We start from the raw sequence: 24,175 nt of genomic DNA on the forward strand, positions 1-24,175 counted from the left end.
AACATTTCCTGTGCAATGTATGATTAATTTCACTAATTTGCTCTCTGACGTGGTAATAACCAAGTAACGCAATGTGATTAGGACGACGGCGGGAAACATAATGGGACCCACGTTATGAAAATTAAGTTTAATTTATAATCATTTATTTACATTCTGAGTGTTCCGTCACTATATGAATCAACCAACTGACGAAAACAAACATTTGCCTATGAAAACACTATGAATAAACTATGAATACAACGATTCAGCTTATTTCAAACAATGCGCCAGTTATATATCAATAAAAATAGTCCCCCGCAATATTTTGATGTATAATATCTGATGTGTTGTTTCTTGATATAGAATTAACTAAGGTTTAATGTAATAAGTAAATCAAATCTTATTTTAACTATATTTCTTGTTAATGGTTTGTCATATGCAAAAAAAGGTCGACCGGAAGGCGGAAGCATGAAAAACGCGACGTTGTGGAACGACGTCGTCATTCAGCTGTTCCATTAATTTAGTTTCTCGTCGTATATGGGTGTCATAATTTTAAATATAATATAAAAAACCTTTCAATAATTCTTATTTTCATGAATTATTCTAAGTGTAAATATATGGATTGAATGTATTTTTCTAATTTTCATAGCGGCTATGAATAGCAGAGGATATCTACATGTACATATCTTCCGAGGTAACGCGCTCCACGGGATATGTGTAGCTAGCCTCTGCTATTCATAGCCGCTATGAAAATTAGAAAAATACATCCAATCCCTATTAAATTGTTTAGGACGTGATAATAAGTGTACTTTTCAACGTTAATAACTTTTGCGACTGTACAAAATTATCAGTCTCATTTAACATTCCCATTTTAAAAATCAAACGCAGTTTCAGAAAGGTTGTGTGCCTTTAAGTTATATTGTGCATTGTAGACCGAGCTTTAATCATGTGAAGATCGTCGTGTCCTTACATCATTTGTGGGATAGTACCACTTCTGTTTTACGTATTCATCATTATAAACAATGCTAGTTATCTAACTGTACAGCATCTCTGTTAGTTTACATAGCGTTAAGTAGCCAACATAACACTAAGTATCCTGTCGACAGTAATTTTTCTATACCATATGACTATGTCAAGCAAATACTAGAAGTGTGTAATGTGTAGAATAAGTATCTCAGAATCAGTTAGGAACGATAACCTTATCGTATTACATCTACATTGTTAAATAATTTTAATATGCACTATCATAAATGACATAAAAACATAAACACAAAAAACGAAAGAAGTATACTAAAACTTCAATATAACAGCAAGATAGCAACCACATACTCACACGAATGATTATCAAACGATAACTAACTTTATACGGTATTTTATGGAATGGTTGAAGTTATTGTTCTATAAAAAGAAGACAATAACCCTTTGTTTTGTCGATGGTCCAGTTGGCTGGCTACTCAGTCTATTTTAGGTCACCCAAGCGGATGAGATTATCATGACCACCTCCACATTTCCTCTCTACACTAACTAACAATCTCCTCCGGAGATACCCTAAACCAATCATATAGGCTTTAGTTTAATTACAAGTTATTTATATATACATGATATCCAGGTAGGACCAGTAACGTATGTAGGAGTCTTGAGAAATGATTTCCTGTCCTTACCTTTGAACTTTGAGATTAATAACATTAAGAGGTGGATATTAAAATCAGCCTACTCTTTTTGGTGAGGTAAAACTGCGGATATTAATATTCACACAGAAGTCATATGGCCTTCCCCGATTGTGCAAAGTTCACAGAAGTCACCGGTAATTTTGAAAAGGTGATGTTCAACAATATCTTGTCTATTGTGAAAAATGATAAAAGAATAAACTTAATTAATATTCCTTTCTTTAAAATTGCAATGACGTTGGTTGTTTCCAAACTGCCAAATTTCCATTGAAATGATGATTTGGTCTGTATATAGTAGATATGCCTTATTATGTTTTGTAAAATCGATTCATATAACTACTTTAAATGACAATATAGTAGCTAGTAGTTTCGTTGGAATTGCTATACTTTAATATGACTTTGTGAAAGTATCAATCATTTTCTGCTATCTTACACGCATATATTTGATAATAGAAATTGCGGTAAAGATGAATCAACAATAACAATTGTTAACAATAGGAATTAATTGTTTTAATCAGACAGGAAACATTGAAGATTCATAGGATGTTGATCAACAGATTCTAAACTGATTATGGCAGTATATAAAGCTATACAGCACATCTATTGCATGTCGGTCTGAACCGTGATCTCTTTGTTTTGAGCACTCATGTACTCCAGATCAAGTAATTAGTATCACTTCAATATGATATTGACATAAATCTTAAATTCTACAAAAGACACAATGTTGACGCAACTTTGCGTTCCAATTTAGTAAATGATCATGTTCCATGTTGTACCATACACACAAAAGCGGAACCAGTATAACTGATCAAAGAACGGTACCAACATGTCACGGAAATGATGGTAATCAACCAATGTCAAAGGACATATGACTATCGATTCCATATCATGGTTACATGATTACAATGAAAAGGAATATGGATTTCGTTAACAAGCATGGCATGATCATCATAAAAAGTTCCGTGAAATCTCCGCAGATGACCTGGAATTGTAATGACAATTTATATGAAACACTCTACAAATAAGATAGGAATAAAATCAAGAAGATCCTTACATGTACTGTGATGGACAAATCAAACATAAATGCTTGTATGATCAACTGACGTCCTATTATATGCCATTCATTCTTATTCAAAATATTAATTATCTAAATACAAAGACGTAATTTGACCAAGATCTTGGTGATGCTTAAATATCGTTAACGACATTATCAGATTAAGATTTAGAAATAGGATTCAATGTCGGCGATTTGAAATTGACAGTTGAAACAATCCAGTCATTATTTATTTCAATCATTAATAGCACCCAGTGATATTTTGGTTATAGTTTAAAAAAAAAAAAGACTCTCATCTATAATGACGCAGTTAAAACTAACAACAAAATACTTCCGTGGCATATTATTGTCTAAAATGTCCAATTAATGTAAAAAAAAAAAATGGTGTTAAAAAGATTTGTTGTGGTTCTTTATACTTTTCTACGCTACATCTAATGTGTGTTTACACAAAGACCGCACTCATTGAGTAGAGATAAAGGGTGTTTGGATACAGATATATCTTAATGGAGGGCCACATCACGAAATACCTTGACAGTTCATTCTTAAGCTTTTGTTTCGTATGTAAATTAAGAACCATTACAGTACGAAACACGCTATCTTTCTTTTTTCTGGAAGTAATACATGTCATTCTTCCCACGTGCTGGAGCGACTTGACATGGTGTGTTTTAGGACATTAAATGCCTGTCTCTGTAACTCACTTATTGGCACCAGAGTTATTTAATCACCAGTTCCACGCTAGTCGTAGCTCTGATCCTCGCCCATTAACAAAACGTTATCCTAGAACTTATGCAAAGAATTACATAAAGAGAATGAAAATTCAAACAAAGTCTTGAATAAAAACCTTTCATGTTTGCAATCTTTATCAACCATGTTTGTAAATTAAAAAAATTGCATCTAAAATAAGATATCAGCGTATCTCTACGTTAACGTACGTTATCGTCTTTTAATGACTCTCAAACAGATTAGCAGGCTAAGGTTTTCATACAAAATAGTTTTTAATGTCCAAAAAGTAAAACCATACTTGTCATTGCAGTTAACAGATAAGGAAGATTGCTTTCGCATTGTTAAAAGGAAAAGATTAGGGGATTCCAAATTCACCAGATTATATCTTTTCCTGATTCAGATGTCACTCATGGTGACACATTATCGATAAGGGATATTAAAACAATCCCTTTGTTCTTTCTCTTTATTAGTGCCCAAGTCTATTAATACAAATTATGAAGTCAAAACATTTACATTCATGGCATGAAATGAAACTTTCTCTTCACAATCAAGGTGCATGTTTTCCGCATAGCGCATGCCCAGTGATTATCAATTACCGAGGGTAATTAGGGAGTAGCTGGGAAGCATAAAAAGACTCGCGTTTTGGGGATTACCATTTAATTAATATACACTATTTAAATTTGTTTAAGAAGTAATTGTAAGTAGTAATCTCATAACATTAGGGACTCTTTCAAATTCAAGCTCGTTGTAAAATTATATTTTGAAAGTCTAAATTTGAATCGGTTCAGTTAAGGCATGGTATGGTAAAGAATAAAATTAAGTAGTAGACAAAGTCATAGACGCAGGCAAATCATATTGCTTCTTTATCCATATATAAAATTCTTGAAAATAATTTGTTACTCTTAATTATTAAACTAATCAAATTGACTTTGTGCAAGTCAAGGTTAGTCTTTTACATTTAAAACGTCCCACAAATAGTGTATACAATGCATCTTGATCGGAATGCGATTTATGATGCACTTGAAAAAAAATCTTGGAAAGGCGGACAAATGTTTTATTCCAGATTGGTTCACGATCTCTGTAAACATCCATCCGTTTCAGTTTCCTATTTCCGTTTTAGTACGATCTTCGTCCTAATCATCAACAAAATTTGTAGGATAAGATTGTTTTTTTCTAAAAAGCACAACACATTGGGACGTTCCTGAGGTCACTTTCAATAGAAAATCGAATCAATTCTACCATTTCACCTTATCATTTTATGTATTTGACAGCATCATTATATATATGTGTACTAGATGGAACTTACGTTTCAATGTATAATTTGGTTTGTTGATCGTGTTTTGTTTGTGGGTGTCCATGGACATTCTAAATAGGAATTCTTTTTGTCATAAATCTTTCCTTTTTTATATTTTCAGTCAGTATTTAACAGACCTTGTCGATGCGTACCAAAGTATTTTTACTTAAAGTTTTCAATTGATTTTGAAATTTTTAATTTCCATTTTTGTTTTTGTAGTTCAGAAATCTACACGTTGACAGAATTTATATATGTTTTTTTTCTTGTTTTAATCAACCGCTCAATTAGATGTAAATCTTCGAGAGAATAGTATCGATCCTATCATTGTTTTGAGAAATCAGTGAAGATAATTAGCACAAATGTTTTAGCTGCAGGCATTTAGTGAAAAGACACAGAGTCTTTACTAAATTGAAGATACACATACAGTTTGTTCAATTAGTGAAGGTAAAGAAAACCCTAAATATATTTTAAAATCGATAACTCCAAATTATTCACCTATCAATTAAGCCAGCAAGTTAAGAACTCTTTTTCATTTGGGAATATTGGCCATCGGTGGAATAATGACATTCAGAATAACTGAATATTGGGATAACTCGAATTTTTACCATGTTACCGTCTACTTCGAGTTATCAAGGTTAAATCTCTCTAGGAATATCCTTATGATAATAGGGAAAAACCCTCAGAAATCTGAATACAATAATATACTGTAGAGCTGGGCGATCGTTTCTAGGGATACACCAATCCCGATTATCATTACACAAAAAAAAATCATTTTCAGGGATATGCGTTTTGCAGCCTGATACTTAAAAATATAATAATGTGTTAATGCGTATTTAAAAACCAAAACTTTGCTACCAATCGCAAACAAGAATACAAATAAGATTACCTCATAGTGCCACCAGGGCCTAATTTGTTAATAAGACTTTCACAGCAGAGTTGTTCACTATAATCAGACATGTAGTAGAGACAAAACCAATCGAGACAATTTTAAGGGATGTTTTAGATATTCTAGAGACTGGTAGTCAGTCTAGATACACGACGGTACGTTTTTATGTAAGCGTTAATGCCACAGGAAACACTCTGGACTCTTTAGAGTCAAAATAACCCTTAATGGGCTAGAAGATAAATATGGCCCAGACAAAGACAGGAAACTAGTGTATTTCATGATAAATTGGACATGTGGTGTCTTAAACAAAAATAAAGTCTTGACAATGGGTACATTTGTCATGGCTGCGCTACCCATACCAAATTAGGTAGTCTGACCCCGCGTTGAGACAAAAAGTTCTGCCGGATGTTCACAAAAACCTTTAGCCTTGGTAATCCACAACTGTCGTTACTATAAAAACAAATAGGAGCTTACGTGTGACTGAAACAGATTAGAAATTCATAAAAAATCTTAATCAAAATGTTTATATTTTGACCAGAGAAGCATATGTATACAAAAGTGCAAAATATGTTGTCATTAGAATTAGAAGATGGACATCAATACCAAATCTGCTGTTAGAAGCCTTGCTGTAGTAATGTAATTTGACTGAATAGACAGTAATGTGATTAACGTCACACTATGTCTTTGTATTATATGGTTGTTACTGATTTAATTGTTTATAATATGCATAATAAAAACATCATTAATATAAGTGGAACAATAGTTTGCTTTTATCATTTCCTAGAAAATAATTTGCCTTGCATTAATCTTACGTGGGGCCTTATATGAGACTGCCTTGGGCTTTACACCAGGTTAACACTTTACAGGAAATATTTTTATGGATTACTCCTAGCAGGTGCTTTATCCGTTAAAATCTTTTTCTTGTACATCACAGCTAAAGATTCGGGGGACTTGACTTTAATGCATATAATCATGGCCGATAAATTCACTAGGCATTTGCTAAACATACCAACAGAAGTTTAAACTGCATTTGCCCACTAAACTAAATACATCAACTATATTGCAAGTAACCTTGTAGAACCATGAATTACATATGATAAATCGTTAATAACTGTCCCATCATGATTCATTTACTGTAACGCATTTATTTTGCGAATGATAAAATTTAGTGTTGTGCACGGCAATAATGATTCGCGAATATGAATCTCTACACAGTTTGTTTTATTAAAGCTGAAAAGGGTTAAAGTTTTTACCTGTCAGTTGTAAAATTAAATCGTCATTAAGGGTTGTTAGGGGTGAAAAAAATGAATTGCAGTATTCGCAAAAATTATCTGGTTTCCGATACTCATTCGTTAATAAATTCAGACGTGTTTGATGTTCTTTCCAAAATCAGACGTATAGAGTCGAAGTTATTCTTTCATTTATTTATTTCATTTATGATTTATATCGTATGTTTTAAACATATCTTGTCATCGTTATTTCTCCCCATAAGAATATACTTAGAACCCGCATCACATTTTTGTTTTTCATTCATTGATAATGTTGTCCACAGAACACACAAACGGCAATGCTTTCCTTATCATACTGTCAAATAGTTGTAAAATATTTTATTTAACTCATCAATATATCCTTTTTATGTGAAGATACATTTGCCATATTAAATATTTTTTTTGTTAAAGAAATATGGTTATCACAAAGATACCAGTGGATCTATGCTGGAGTCACATGATATGAATGCTTTCCGTGAGTTTACCTTTCTCCTTTGTCTATGTGCTATTGTGTGACTTACGGAACGATGGATGTTCTATAATATTGTATACAACATTTCTATTGTAATCCGGAAATGGTTCATAGATCACAATGAAAAGTAACATCTCAATTGGAAAATATTACTATTATTCTAATATACCAATCTTCATAAATACCACTTTTCCAGCTCGCCAAACCGATTATATAAACCTATTAAGATAATTACTTTTTAAGATATCGGCCATGCATCTGGCTTTTATCATACGAATATACTCAGTAAAGACCAAGGTTTGGTATACCTTTTCGAGAAAACAGTCTCGCTTTGGTTAATCCCTTAGTAGATGATAATCTAATAAGTTCCGGGCATTATAGCAATAAAGACGCTGGGAAAGTTACAGCACTGTTCTGATGTCCATTACTGGGATTAAAGGCAAATCACGTTTTCTATAAACCATCCATTTGGTTAATAACACTGTATCACAGAGAACAAAAGTGTTGTGGGCGAATTTGTTAGAAGCGTTCACTATTGTTTTCTGTTTTTATCTGACGGTATTTGTATGTAAATCTTACATGATTGTAAATCAGTGCTACTATTGTCGTAGAACTGGTTTGAATAAGCTGTCATTAACTTCAAACCATGTATCCTACATAAACAATCAGGGAATCAGTCTTTTTATACAATGTAAGGACATCGATAAAACAGAAACTATACAAATAGTCTTCAATAGTATACAAATATTAATGTCCCACCAAGAGCAGAAAAGATATACAGTCGATACAGCAAAATGACACCAATTTCTAAGCTATCAAGTTATATCCACGACAGAACTTTTATCTTAAGTGAGCAGAAAATCTGTATTTTCATAGGAAATGTAGTATATTTTTCTATTCCAATGGTATTTGGTTTCCTCCTCAGTGAACAGAAAGCCTTTTTGTAATAAGAAATGAAACATATTTTCTCTTTTCAGAGGGAATTGGGCTTCCAATGGCAAATGGTGTTATGTGTGTGAATATATTTCAGTTAAAATATTACGTCGAATTGTTAGTATTAATACATCCATACCTAGTGTATAGAAAACAATGTCCAACCCCTCCATACATCAATCTGGGACAGGACCGATATGGCAAATGCTATATGCCCTTTTTTCATAGCAGGAGCATAACAAACGTTATACTATATTCTTGATCCTATCCAATTTAGGATTAAGCGGTTTGAAACAATACCCTCTTTGTTAGGATGAATTCTACAAGATTTCTTCGTGAAGAGAAACTTTACACCAGTAAATATTTCATGGAAAATGATAAAATATAAACGATAATAAAATCTCTTTTGATCCACTTAGGTGTATGTCATCTTAAAATATACAAATGTCAGAAGTGGTTTTAGACCTTAAAAGTTTTACAGTGTCTATTCCGAGGCATTAACTCCAAATACTAGTGATGAATACATCGCTAGTCTTCCCAAGAGTCCTTTGAGATTGACGAATAGATATTTACTCCATCGTTGAAACAACTCTGCATAAAATCTATATCGAGTCACGTATATTGAGAATGTTCCCACGAGGCATATCGTTGTTACAGAAGTTTGCAGGGCTTGTTGATATCGAAAGATATTTCGGCCAATGAGACTTATCCTGAAGAGGCAAATTTGAAATGTTCTGCACTTTTTTCTTTTCAAAATGACTAATATTGCGGAAACGAACGAGCGACAAGTGCATAATAAGGTTGATGATATTATGTCTAACATTTAAAGAAAATATCATGTATCAGCATTGTTGTAAAGTCCTAAAGGCGTTTAAAAATGTCATTATCTCCCTCATGATACGACGAAAGCATTAAAGACAACACTGAACGCAGTTACCTTTGGCTTGTAATCTGAGGTTCCTAGTCTAGCTTATCGCATAAAATTATTGACCATTACACTTATATATTGATAAGCTTAGCTTAATGGTGTCTATAAAACTAATATTTCCATATAAATGAGGGAGCAAATTACATATAGCACCTATTGTTAACACACGCGCCATCAAAAAGTCACCCGATCAAATTTGAAAGCGCACAGGGACATCTTCCCTACTCCGAGGCATATGTATTTATCTTGGATGCATGTGTGACTGGATGTCAGGGCTTAAATAACGAACACAAAAAATATCGAATCTAGCAATATTAGAAGCACTATTAAAACTAAGAGAAAATGGAGTTGTTTTCGAAATCGTGGTTTTGTGCCGACTTCGTTGTGACTGTTGATGATGTGTACCTTGCAGCCCTCTATAACACGTTACATATATGACTGGTATAAGGTCTTATCACTGTTTTAAATGTCACTCTCCATCTAACTCTTAATTGTCTGATATTGATGCAGAGGCGTTTTCTAATTGTTTCTGACGGGGAATATTAACAAAGTGTTGTTATTTACACTTTTACAAATGAAGATCAATTCTAAAACAAGTATGTGCAAATTGCTTCCAGCAAACATTGAAATCGCATTACGGACCAACTATATAAGTGTATCATGGACACAAAGGTGTCCGAGTGGCATAACGTCGCAAAATTCTTCCAGCTATGGGAAGGTCTGTAAATGCGTTACCCAGACAAATCAACTAGTCATGTTAGTATCTGCCCGGAGACTCTGTCTCTCTTTCACTTTTACATTGACATTTCTATCACCTTCAGATAAAATGCCTGTTCATACTCTTCATCTCTCTCATCAGTAAAATGAGAGATGGTAAGCACAGTTTAAGTGTTTTTTTTGTCTTTACCCCTCTGGCGACGCAATAACATATCAACAGCCAGAGGAGGTCAATTACTACATAACGTGCTAGCTGGTCTTAACCATTTGACGTCCTCTCGTGTACCTGATTGGTCGAGTAATGCAATTTTCATGTTTATTGACACTCTGTTATCTGTATGTACTTAAATATTAAGTGCAAACTTTAAACAAATACGTTTGTTGATAGGTTAGTTCATATTGTTTAAACAGCTGTATGTTATTCTATATGTTTCGGAAACGTCACGCCAATTACCTGGGATTAACAGCAAACAGCAAGAATGCCTGACGGGCAGTAACCTTCCGATTTACCGAGCGGAAAAATAAACATGGAGATTTTTTATATCTACCACAGGGGCGTAGGAAGCGGGGGGCAGGGGGGGTGGGGGCAAACATGTCTTTTTGCCCCCCCCCCCCCTCCCCCATTTTCGCCGAGTGAAATGTTCTAAATATGCACATTGAAAGAAAAAAAGGTCCTCATGCACATTTTTTGTACTTAATTTTAGAAAATTTTCCGCTGCACTGCGCGTTTCCTTAAACGTTCAAGCACGTCATGTTCAAACCTTTAATAATAAAAAATTCAATGCACACGAACAAGACTAAAAATATCCATCAAGGGAATATACTATTTTAAAAAATGCTTCTTAAAAGATTAATTTATTTATATGTCTTCAATTCATTATTACTTTGAGTTACACAACAATGTGCCGATAGTGTGAATCCGGTATGTTCAGATCGAGCAGGGTTGCATAATGATTTGACGAACTCACAATTATCAATTCTAAATGCAGGTAACTTTAAATCGAAAATTTACCGTGTTAAGAACGCTTTAAAATCAGCAAAATACATTGTAAAACTCATCTCAACCATTCCAAATTGTAATATATTTTTCTCCCGGATCCCCCAAACAACAAAATCTCGCGTCTTCGGAGCTCGCAGATTCATCAAAATACATCGTAAAACTCATCTCAGCTATTCTAAATCTTAATTTTTGTCCCCGGGGGAGAACCCAGGACTCCATAAACAACAAAATCTCACACCTTCGTTACTCACAAATTCATCAAATACATAATTAAACTCATCTCAGCCATTCTAAATCTAAATTTTTCCCCCGGGGAGACCCCCGAACCCCCAAACACCAAAGTTCCGCGCCTTCAGCCCTCGCAAAGTCAACAAAATGCGTCGTAAAACTCATCTCTGCCATTCTAAATCGTATTTTTTCCCGGGGACCCCCCCCCCCGGACCCCCAAAACACCAAAATCTCGCGCCTTCGGCGCTCGCCAAATCCTCAAATTCGATCGTAAAACTCATCACAGTCGTTCTTTATCATACTATTTCAGAGGGGATACCCTTTATTTGCGTATTCATTAATTTAGCGACACCACTGTTTATAGAAAATGTACAAGGATAATATGTAATGATATATGAAAAAAGTATATCCATTAATTACCTCCGGTGGGTGCGGCGCGCCCGAGGGGGGGTTGTTACGAAATATTTAGGACCTTTGCCCCCATCCCCATCTTCCTACGCCATTGTACCATATATTACTATTGATTATCTACTCTTGGGAAAGCAACTATTTGTTAAAGATCATCATGACAGTTTCAGTGTAGTCTCTTGAAAGGACTCTAAATTTCATATACACTGTTTTCAGTTGTTTTACTGTTTTCAGATGGAAATGGTTAATTATTAACCCTCGAAAGTGATATACCCTCGACTTACTCGGGATGATAACTCACCGTATCCACCTTAGAATTAGGTCGATAATTGTATATCATATTATATTCTTCTGAAGTGTTTCTTTATGCCTTTCTGGTGGTTAACGATATTTTAAATCAAAGAAATATCTAAAAAGAAAAAAAAAAAAAAAAAAAAAAAGGAACGGAACTTTGTGAACTTCTTTATACCAGGAAAAACAATCGTGTGGTACTACTATACAAATATGCCCACCGATTCGTTTCTAAAATCTAATATTTTATCCGGAATCGTCTTCATGTTAATATGATATGGTGCTTTTTACCAAAGTTGAAACTATCATCTTAATCCCCGAAGGATAGTGTATAAAAATAATTTAGGTATTCCATGCTTTACTATGATCTCACTAACTTGCTTTCTTTTACAATATTACCATCAGAAAAAACTGCGGAGATGTTTTGCTTTCCCACGCAAATACATTCTTTGATGTCTTTTTTAATGAAACGATGAAAGAAATTAACAAAGTATTTAATTTTCAATTATTAGATTTAAATCTACGACAAGATCATGAAGGAAAAGTGAAATTACGTTCAGAACGATTTTCAATTTAATAACAGTTTTGCGACTCTGCCAAATTGTTACTTTATGTATATTGATTTCACTTTCATATTGATGTTTTTTGTGAAGTGTTTCAAATCAGATGCATGCACTTAATTCTTCGCTTATTGATACACGTTCTAAAGGTGTTTATCCTCCCATAAATTGACCTCGGCGCCTGTTATGTCGTTGCTGGTTAATATAATGGCTCAATGATTTCTTAGAAGAAAACAAATAGAGTTCTTCGAAAAAAATCGAAATCCCTGCTTGGAGGGCAATCTATAAAATGGTTCCATATGAACAGATGGTTTTGCTTATATTGTTGAGTATTAAACGTCCATAATATGTACGTGAGGCTTACATACTTTAATCTGTTAGAATTTGCTATTGTGATAAATACACCACCTGATAGCCGAAACATGTTTCCGATAAAAATAAACATACATTGCAATGCTTTGATCTGTAACAGACCCCGTGTACAGTTACATGAAGTTATCGCCTAACCATCAGCAAAGTGTTAGTCGTCACACAAATGGATAAAAATGAAACGAATCACTACAGTGATTCCAGGATAATGTCAATGTGTTTGATAAACCGCGGAATGTAGATATAATATGGCCATATATTGCCGTACGAAATATATGTTTGCGTTGATCTTAGAATTATTGTAATAATAAAAAAGACCCTACGTATACATAATCATCAAATCTACATGATTGCGCCACTACGATATTAAATTATAAAAAAAAGAAAAATAGATAAATACCACTAAAATAAAAAATACATCCAAATAGATGAATGTACTGTATCAAATAATGACATTTTGGAAGAAAGTATAATACATGTATGTTAAAAGTTGTCCCAAAAATATTAAAAATAAGACATACCAGGAAAATTAAGTACGTGTTTAATTCCAAGCACAATTGCTATGTATGTAGAACTCTCTTCAAACAATTCAGTAATCCCATGAAAGTATTTGGTGATGCAGAGCAAACCTAGATCATTATTACCAATCTCATACCAATCAGTATTCCAGATGTACTTTAGTGAACACGCTCTTATCAGATAATGGAGATAAGTATTCCAAGATAACAATTTAATGTATCATTTATTGTCATTACAGAGTAATTTAGAGATTAGGTAAGTAGGTCTATTGTTACAAGGCAATGGCACATGTAATTTGAATGCCTCAAATTGTAATTTATAACAAGTAATACAATGATCTATTGAGTGCTCAAATTTTGGTTTTAAAGAATGCAAGTGTATAACTTACCAAGGCAGCTTTTTGTTTGGATTTGAATATCCACATATGGTAAATGTACAATGTACATTGTAGAAACGTCTTACAATACACACCAAAAGTTCAATCAGTCATATTTTCATTATCACTTGATGAATAAATACCAATTGGCGTATTGGTTAGTCTTTTTCGATTGCTTTTTTTTCTCTTAAGCTCAGGTAAGATTATTTTTGTCTGTTTTTCTCTTATGTAAATATTCTTGTTTTCATTTTTTATATCTGAAATATACGGTTGTCCTCTAAAATGAGCCTTTCCGGTACTATTAAGTATTTTTTTAGATATTTTAATTCCTTTTTTAAATTTACGTTTTGTTTTTGTTGTTGTTTTTTTTTAAAAAGAATAAGGGTCACCAACGAGACATTTCAGTTCGTCAGTCCATTTAACAAATAAATGCAAAACATGCATGATTCTTTTCGTTTGACATCAGAAAGCAATAATGAAGAGCAATTAATTATGGAATCGCAGTTAAGATAATCAAAACAACCATCTCAAAACCAGCATGGCACTGATAATGGACCTCCATCAATCAACAGTACACTAAAAGCTCTTTTTTTGTGAAAATATCACCACCATTTTGACTTTCATGACAAATCAACAATCTTGAAAAGCAGACAATTTACCAAACACCATTTATATTAAAACAGAAACTGATTTTTTTTATTTTCAATTGGATCCGTTTTACATGGAAAAGAAGATATTGCCTCTGTTGCGACGATCATAAAAATAAAGCAGAAATAAAAATCAACGAAATTACATCGATTATTTGTGTATACACAGGCACAGAGCCTAATATAACATTCATGTTTTCAAATAAACCTTTATGTAAATCAAGTCAGGCACTTGATTCTTGTAATTTTAGGTTTCCCATTGACACTTTTGCTTTGAAGGCAGTTGTTAAGAGACCAGAATTTGCATAAGATGTGAGTAACCTTTGCAATACCGCAATATAAGGTTAATTGGGGATAAATAGATTACCAGTCTTGTTCAACAACGTTTGCGTCTCGACCTTCAACAGTAGTATCTTATCGTCACGACTACGCGACAAGTAAGGATGCTAGTGAATCACGAACCACTGTCGGCTACAATACAGTATGGTGGGGCGGCGGGATTCATATTCACGGTTACCTTAAAGGGTTATATTCGCCGGGGTTCCTTTTCGAGGTGCACCAGCTCTTACAATTCACATATCTAGGAAATTACTGACATCGTTAGTTCAGCATTCTTTATTATTAACTTAAATAAATAATGAGCGAATTTTTTTTTTTTAAATATTTAGTAGAAGTTAAGAATTCGCGAGTTTTAGAAGAAAGAAAATTAGTACCGCAAAATTTGTCCGCTTTATGGTATCTTCAGACCTAAACACTTTCAGACCATCGTGGAAAAAAAAAAGGCTCGGTGGACGCGTTGTACTTTGTATTTCTATGATATCCGACGTAGGAATTCCCAATAAAGCGTCACATAATCGGCAACCACAGTTTCTAAACACACATGCCGTTAGTGCGTGTGTCCTATACTCCTACAACGTAAATTGACACTCAAGGACCACAAAATCACATCTAATACAGGCGTGGAGGAAAATTATATTCTCAAACTGTTTAAAATAGAAGGAATGATCTTTTAAACACTTGGACGCTTGTTTAATTTGAAAGGTCACACGCTATAGAGCGTTACGTAAGGACACAAGGAAAAGAGTCATATAATATACAATCACAGTTTAGCAAAACGACGCAGCTACAGGAAGCGTCACACACGTCCACGCCACAGTATGACACGTGATTACACTGGAAGTAGCGTTTCATCATCTGTATGTAAAATAACAACAACCCTTAACCGCAAAACATACAATAGTAGAAAACATAACACTCTCACACCTTAGAATGAAACCAAAGATCGTTGATACGCCACACATTCTCTAAGTTAAAAACTTTCGTTACCACATTAAGCAGACACTCGTTAAATAGCGCCATACTCTCACCGAGGAATAAACACATAAATATGTTTGACTGAGATTGATAAGAAGACGTGATCAAGTAAGTATACCAAATATATATATATTCTTGAGATTTGGTCCTCAAAATTCTGTTTTTGTAGAAAAACAAATCCAAACTTAAACCTGTAGAAAGACACTTTTATTTAGCAAGTCTTATGATATTGCTCCTCGGCTGCATATATAATCTTATGTCTTACTATTGGTAAAAAAAAATCAAATTATAAAATAACATTTGATGGCCCAATTCCAAAACGATAGAATGACTATATCTCTTAAGATAATTCGTGGCTTTCGCCAACTTTGGGGCAGCAAAAATACTTACGTGGCATAATGCTCAATAATACAATTACGGTTATTACATACTGTATTCGTTCTCACTCTAACATCATCCTCAGCGATGAGACAATGGAAGAACATGTGTAATACCTTAGTATCATGTTCACTACTCAGATGAGATTGTGTAAATTACATCCTGCTGTACAAGACACATACCACCAGGTCTTAACTTAACACCAACTCAGAGTAATTAAATATAATAATGGAAAATGTCCAACATCCCTTATTTATAAATCATAGAAAAGTTGCGCACATTATCCGAGATTAACCTCAAATCTTTTTTGAAAAGTATTTCTAACTCAGTATCAATTAGAACAGATAGGATTTAATTGCCACATGAAATATCCCCTTCCGATAAGTATAATTTAATACTTATCACGAATGACCTGATATTGGGCTATGTTTTACGACATACTTCACCATTTTGCTGAATTAGTAGAAATAATCCTTGTCGTAAAACCCAGTCTGTGCCGTACTCCAGCAATGAATGGAATCCCGGGACGCCAAGAGCACTTAGGCAATCAAAATTTACACATGGAAAGTCAGAAATAAAACCATTCCTTATGGACATTGCAAAGGTGGATCCCCATCTAATATACTACAATCAGAATACCGTAGACGTTTTATAATTCTCGCCTTCCTATCCATTCATTTATAAGTCACGATAGTTTAATTATTAGTGATACCATTATGTCTTGCATCGTCATACCTCGCCTCCGTAAAGTATATCACGTATAAGTCATATATTTCTAAAACCTTAACTGCACATATCGACATCCATGATACCCTAAATAACCTTCATTTAACTTTTCGATTACATTTATTTATCCACGTTATTCATCCCACACATTTGTCTTTTTAAAGTACATATTATTTGTGATATAAACTTATAAATTCATTCCAGAAATCCGAACACTAAAATTTCATAGTTAAAATGAAAGCAACTCAATCTAAATAAAATATCATGTCTTCATGTTTATAGCAACAACCCAGCATTGATTGTAAATTTAGTTATATTTAAATGTCTCATCAAAACTATCCTCGTATGTGAATTTCGATCTTCATTTCTACTCGAAACATTCTCAAGTGTATTATAAAATGTACAAAAATGAAAAATAAACGCAATGCTACATTCAGAATTTCCACGATAGGAAATGTTGACGTCATTCATTCGTGCAAAATGTGATGTTTGTCAGATATGGAAAATAATTTTGAGGGATTATAAGTTAGAACTACTAAAAGGCATTTTAGAGTCCCTCCCACATGTACTTTTTAAACACCTGCATCATTTAGTCGTATTTAATTTCTTCTTAAAGAGATAAAAGATAAGCATAATTATATGTTTTGAAAACTGTTTTTAAGCAACACTGATAAATGGCAACGTACTTTTTAAAGACTTCAAAATAATGTGCAAAAACAGTAAAAGGTTTCTTAAGTGCAATAACGCATGTCTGATATTTGTCCCCGAGCGCTCATTACTAAACAAAAGTTTCCATCTAACTGAAAATATATCATTTAAAGTCCATAGTAAAGTCTAGTGTTGGTAGGGTAAATACTCGGAAGATATCTCATGAGGATGCCTGGATGGTGTGGTTCTGTATACATCTGCTGGTTCCATTTACTTTCTGCGGATTCTCATTTGATATTTTCACTGAACAGGGTTTAGTTTTTTTTTAATTCCCAGGACAAATGAAATTGGACAACGCTTACTCCACCGCAGAACCTAGGTGTGTTATCCACTTCATCTACGTACACTTTATGTTTCATTTTTATTTTGATCTTGTTTCTTTGATCTTTAGTTTGAACAGCGATCATATTCTATTTTTACATTTAATTTTTTTTGTCTTGTAAAGTATTTTGAATATATTTTTCATACATGAGTGTCTTTGAAATTAGTACTATTCAGTTCCCTTTAATTGTCAATCAAGAGCTCTAGATGCAAGTCTGTGAACAACTGCGAATAATTTCCTCACCACACCTACTTTGACGATCCCCTTAGAAATTGAAAAATAGGCCATAATATTCAAAATAAAAGGGTATCAATTAGTTTGATCATGTATCACAATAGTTGACTACACAATAGTTGACTGCAGCTGTTCATTAGGTACCACATTGTTCGTTCGTGTACACCCAATAGATTACTATGAAGAGGCTATAGTTAATATAATGTCTGGACGTGGCCGAAGTCAACGCCAAGGACGAAAGCGCAAACTGCCAGTGGACAATGGAATTATAGACAATGTTATTACAGATGACAATGTGCGATAGAGATTAATCTAAGAGGTGTAAAGCGATGTATCTTTTGAACAAAATTATATACCGTTTTTAGTCTGGGTGGAAAATATAACCTATTTACTCATTTTTTTATTCAATGACGTAACATCATCAACATAACAATTAAGATATGATAGCCGATAACAGAACATTGATAACAAAAAATATGGTGAATCTAGAGAACGAAAAACTACAATCTAGAGCTTATGTCTTAGCATCTGGACCTACATAAATCGCCTACGCGTAGGCAAATTAGCACGCTGGTAATTCTAAGACTAAATGTAGACTGATAACTAGAAAAATAAGTGCTTTGAGATGAAAATTGGGCAATTTATTTCAAAATGTTGTAAAAAAATCGACTCATGCTGATAACTGTCATACATTTTTGTGGAATTTATAATGAATACACAGTTTAATGACCTCTTTCATTTCTTTGTTTTATATCACATCTCTAAACACCGGTCGTCAACATCAGAAAGCCGAATAAGTTTAATGAAACTGATAGTAGGTTATTATCACGGGTAATAATTTTCGCGATTTGATCTAAAATTTTAACGGTTTTAAATTTGCGCGATATCGCTTTAATGCTATATAACCATGTCTTAATGTTTCCCGCATAAAATGTTCGCGGTTATAACATTGTTTCACGAAAATGTCATCCCCACGAAAATAACCGGCTGTACGGTATATCTATCTATATGTGATATATATCTATATTTCTTCGACCTTGGTTATTTTTACAATCTAAACGGGATAAATAGCTTCTTCTCATCTATTCTCGTGTTAGCTTTGTCGAAACAAAACCATTTGTCTACTGGTATTTGCGTCTACGCTTCTTTCATTGATGTGTTATATACATTTACTTAGAGCTTTAGCTGACATTTTCGCTACACAAAAACCTTATACAGTTTTTCCGAACAAAACTCGATTATATAGAATCTTTTGGTAGACTTATGATATATCATTCTGTGACATGTTTTTTTCATGTTATTCCTCATAGACCATATACATGTGAAGCAATGTAAGCGGGCAGTAGTTCTACAGGTAACATAATTACATCTTTATCATGGAAGTCTGTCACGGACATCGGGGTATGATGATAGGAGAATACACAAAGGATAGTGTTGTTATGGGTTATATGGCGCGATATAAATGTATTATGTGATATAATAACAGGATATTACATGATTATGAGCGTAATAAAGGGCATGATATAAGGATAATAGAGAATATGATATCAAGGGGATATGGCACATCATATGATAGGGGATGACAGGACATGAAAATGGGGTTAATAAGGACGTTATATGAGGGTAATAAATGACGTGATAGGAGGGTAATAAATGACGTGATAGGAGGGTAATAAATGACGTGATAGGAGGGTAATAAATGACGTGATATAAGGGTTATAAATGACATTATATTTGAGGAATATAGTATATGATATAATAGGATATGGATATGAGTGTAAAAAGGGTGTGATATGAGGGTTATAGATGACCTGCTATTAGGGGAAATATGGAACATCACATAACAGGATATAGATATAATGGTAATAGCGGACGTGGTATGAAGGGTAATATAAGACATGAAAACGAGAATAGATCGAATATTACATAATATGATAATGATTTTAAGGGTACAGAACGTGATATGAAGTTAATATAAGACATGATAACAGGGGTATACGTAACATTATATAGCAGGGAAATACATAACCTAATATGATGATAGTAAAGGACATGATATAAGTGTAGAATCAAACATTATGAACTATATCTAAAAAGAACGTTTTTTTTGCAGAGCAATTGCATTTCGTATTAAATTCAAAACTGAATGACGTAATTATCGACAGTTTTTTCTTTATCGTTTTTTTTAGATTAATGATTTGTTTTTAGACGAACAACCTGCCCATAAAGTCGGTTGATGAAAATGGGTTGTCATAATGTAATAAACAATCGCTAAAATTAATTAAAAGCGGGCAGATAGCTTTCTCCGTTCGATTAACGTTTAGGGTTACAAGCACAATTAAAATATCTTAATGTTTGGGATTTATTACTGAATCAGTATCATAACATGATTATCACACCCACGAATGACTCCGGTATCATTAAGGGTTCAAAATTAAAGAAATTAACATCTTAAAGTCATATAATGACATTCGGAAGTATTTAATTACTAATCGTTAATCTAATAAAAAAAATCATTGTTCTTCAAAACGTTGAATCGGAATTTCATTATTTTAACCACTCTTGTTTGAACAGTCTTTTAGTTTAATTCAATTTGTAATGCATTGTGAACAATAACATAATTAAAAGAACAGAAAAAGCAACGAAATAAAATAAAATGTATCTATAGAGACGCATTACAACCTTGCTTCTTTCATGTGAACTTTTATACATAATATTACACTTTAACATTTTTATTATGTGTTTATGAGAGTTAAGTGCAGCGGGAACTTACACAATCATAACTTACTCTAAACATTTAATTTGTGCTTGTAAAACATTCCGCGTCTTCTCCCACCATGTTCGTGAATACATTACATCGCGATCGGTGACTCTCACTGATAACTTCGCATTCATGTTTGTACGTTTATACAAATATTCGGGAAACATTTGAATTCGCGTTCAAGCTTTTTCGCTAAATTCCGCGGTAATTTTTATATCGCCAAAACAATGTAGTTTACAGTAATAAAACAACTTTCCCATGCTGAAGTGTATCAATGCAAAAGTTAATAAATCGCAGTAAGTGAGCGAATTGTGTGTTAACATGATGAAACTTTGTCTAATGCAACAACTAGAAACCGTTTATTGATATGGCCAAATGACCGTGCTCTTTATTACCATAGAGACTACACAATTTTGTTCTTGCAGTTTCAGACACTCCATTCAGGAATCTGATTTTTTGAACAAGTCAATTTTCTGTATCAAAGCTCAGTACGCTTTCAGACAGTCAGTATCATAGAGAAGTGCGTTTTTTCATTGTCACCTTAAAGTATTAATTATTGGCCAAACGTATCAGAAATGAATTCCAAAGGGCTGAAGTAGACGAAGGACAGCGTAAGTAACATGTACAAAACATGTTTGCCTTTATATCCATAAGATGTTTCTTCCAAAAGTATCGCTTGCCATTCTAAAGCCGAATTGAACGTTTGGAGGATTTTCTCCAACATACGATAAAAAGTAATATTGAAAGAGAAAATTTCTTCAAAAGGGAATACATATTTAGACCGGGTCAGGTGATTCTTGAAAGTCAATACCAATACGTATAACTACAGAATATCATAAAAGCTTGATTATTCCTTTTGCAATATCATCACTGAAAAATGTTGTGTCGATGAAGAAACTTTTGTTTGAGATCATTAAATCAAAAGCAAAAGGAATGGCATTAAAAATTATTTAAAAAAATCATAAGATTATATATTTGATGTAGATAAAAAGTCATTGCTACGATTTTTTATTCAGCAACAAATGTTTGAAAGTGCATTTTAAAACATTAAAATTAGAAAAAAATATGTATTCTTGATAGGAAATAACTGTATAAAAAGCATTATTAACTATCTGTTGGGGTAAAAAAGAAATATTTATAATAATAAATCGATATTTATTTAGAAAGTTGAATGCAGTCAAAGTCAACTCTTTTTAAAAGTTAATGAAAAGATATATAATTTACTTACCTTTATCATATTTAGATTTAAAATTATCACAAATTGTTTAAAGTGAGTCCCTCTTCAAAGAAAAGATCCTTAAGTTATTGTCTTTCAATTGTTCCTGCTAGCTGGTGATGGGTCCCTGTGGATTACTTCGTATCATTTCAATGCATGTTTTTCAGATGGCAGCTTAATGTATAAGTCGTACAAAGCCAGTCGTGGAGTCCCGTAGTTTTATACAGTGCCCGGAAAGCGTAGGGATATACGTTCTCCGTAAAAAGGCACTCAGTGACGTTGTGATGTTACCGATACCATGTGATTTCCGGCCACGCCAGGCAGGCAAGCATTCATAATAATGTGTAGTGATATCTCTACCGCTATGAGAGGTATATTGATCGATTAACAAATTCTCTCATACATGTTAAGTTAATGATTCGAAACTAAACATCCTTACATTATGCATGAAATTGATCAATGGCTTTAAACTGCGAACAATAGTTCAGTTTATCAGGTTGGTTAGTTTGTTGAAAAATTATAACAATGTCCGTATATCTACTTTTTGTGTCTTTGAGGTTTTGTATTGGAATTCTTTCTACGTTATCCAAAAAACCTCAATCTATCAATTCTATCGCTATTCTGTGTATATATTGCTACCAATAACATATTACACAAGACAGCAATCTTCTTTCAAGATGGTTACAGTATTATACTTTTTGGTATGACAATAGCAAATTGTTGGGCAACAATTATCAGCAAGTACCATTGCCCATTAAAATTTAATTCAGGCTACATAAGACGTCAGAATATGTATTTTAGATAATCATTTTGCATGAAGAAAGTAGTATATTGAAAGATGATCTAGTCATATCCTTAAAACATCAAAGTATTTTTAAATAAAGGCACGTTTTATGAAGCTCTAGAAGAAGGTTTCACACAAACGCAATATTACTGTTGTGTTCATATTTCCAAGAAAACTTCAGTTTGCAATATCTCAAGCAGACAATTAAAACTATTTTGACTAGTGTATACCACAAGTCCTCATCATTGTTTTAGCAATTAGCTTATGATGGCCACAAAAACAGACTCTTTTCTGACAAATATCGTCTGACTTGTTGATTTAGTGCAGAGAACTAGAATTACTGCCTTCTTTCTTTCGTCATGATATCGAATGGAACGCAAGTCTGTAATGCTCTTTGTTATAAATGGACTAGACATTCCTGCATTTTGATAAACCGAACTTCGACTTCTTATACAGTGTTCGCGTCTATGACCACACTAGACAGCATTTAGTAAAAGATAGGATTTCATTTCAGTTTGTATGGTGATGTTATTCCCTACCTCATTTGAATAAGACAATTTATGCTTAGGACTTGATATTCTCCTATAGAAGTACATTATCTTTCATGTCCATTCATTATTTTTTCCCTAACAGGTGATGTAGTTAAAATTGTCACCATGTACATTTCAGTTATAGAGCAATACATATACCTTTAAGGGCAGTCGTTATTTGCGTATTCATGAAGAACAGAATTGAAAAAATGAAAGCTTATCAAAGTTTATCTTTAGTTTAACATTAAAACAAAACATTTAAAAGTACAGTAATTTTAATGCCAATTGTGTTATTTTTGCCACACAGATTTTTCAAACAATGCAGTTATATGATGTTGCAATACATTAGCCTACAGGCTGCATCATTCCGTCTTGAACAACAGACAACAGCAGGTAAAACATGGAATCGGTCTGTCGGCTACATTATATAGACGATAGGCGAGTATGTTTTTCAAATTTATTGCACCTTTATCAGGATTTTAGATCTTTAACTTAAGGACTGTATGTTTAAGCTGGCCATTCAGCCCACACTGTATTTCGTTGTAATTATGTTAGGTTGACATGGCAATATATTCGATAACGATGTGCCACAGACACCTATGTCTCAACGATCGGTTGGTTCCGACACTTCAGCTAATTGAAGTAAAGGTAATAATACAGGCTTTATGAAGTGGATTCACTTAGCTTTAACTACGAGCTGCTAGCCTAGGATTCAGCAGGTGCCATAACGCGTATCCGATTGAGCTTCTATCGCTGTTATCAGTTGTTCATTATCCATCCTTATCCGCTTAATCCGATCCATCTTTATATATCACAGGCCATAATGTGTTAAAATAGCGCTTAGAAAAAAGGATAGACGCATTTTTAAACTGCAACATTTTCA

General features: G+C 33.4%; 1 protein-coding gene across 2 annotated transcripts in view; it reads right to left on the reverse strand.

The window, feature by feature from the left end:
- LOC138322491 (uncharacterized) overlaps window positions 1-24,175 on the reverse strand; it is a 59,697-nt gene that overhangs the window by 660 nt on the left and 34,862 nt on the right. The window contains exon 1 of one of the 2 annotated variants that reach the window (XM_069266513.1): window positions 21,991-22,200. The exons of the other annotated variant lie outside the window; for it this stretch is intronic. Within the exon in view, the coding sequence (XP_069122614.1) occupies window positions 21,991-21,999 (9 nt within the window). The 5' untranslated portion in view covers window positions 22,000-22,200. Of the gene's footprint in view, window positions 1-21,990; window positions 22,201-24,175 lie in introns of those variants that run through there. 2 annotated transcript variants of the gene reach the window in all.

The sequence above is a fragment of the Argopecten irradians genome, chromosome 4 (genome assembly GCF_041381155.1).
Source record: "Argopecten irradians isolate NY chromosome 4, Ai_NY, whole genome shotgun sequence".
In the NCBI taxonomy this organism is placed as follows: domain Eukaryota; kingdom Metazoa; phylum Mollusca; class Bivalvia; order Pectinida; family Pectinidae; genus Argopecten; species Argopecten irradians.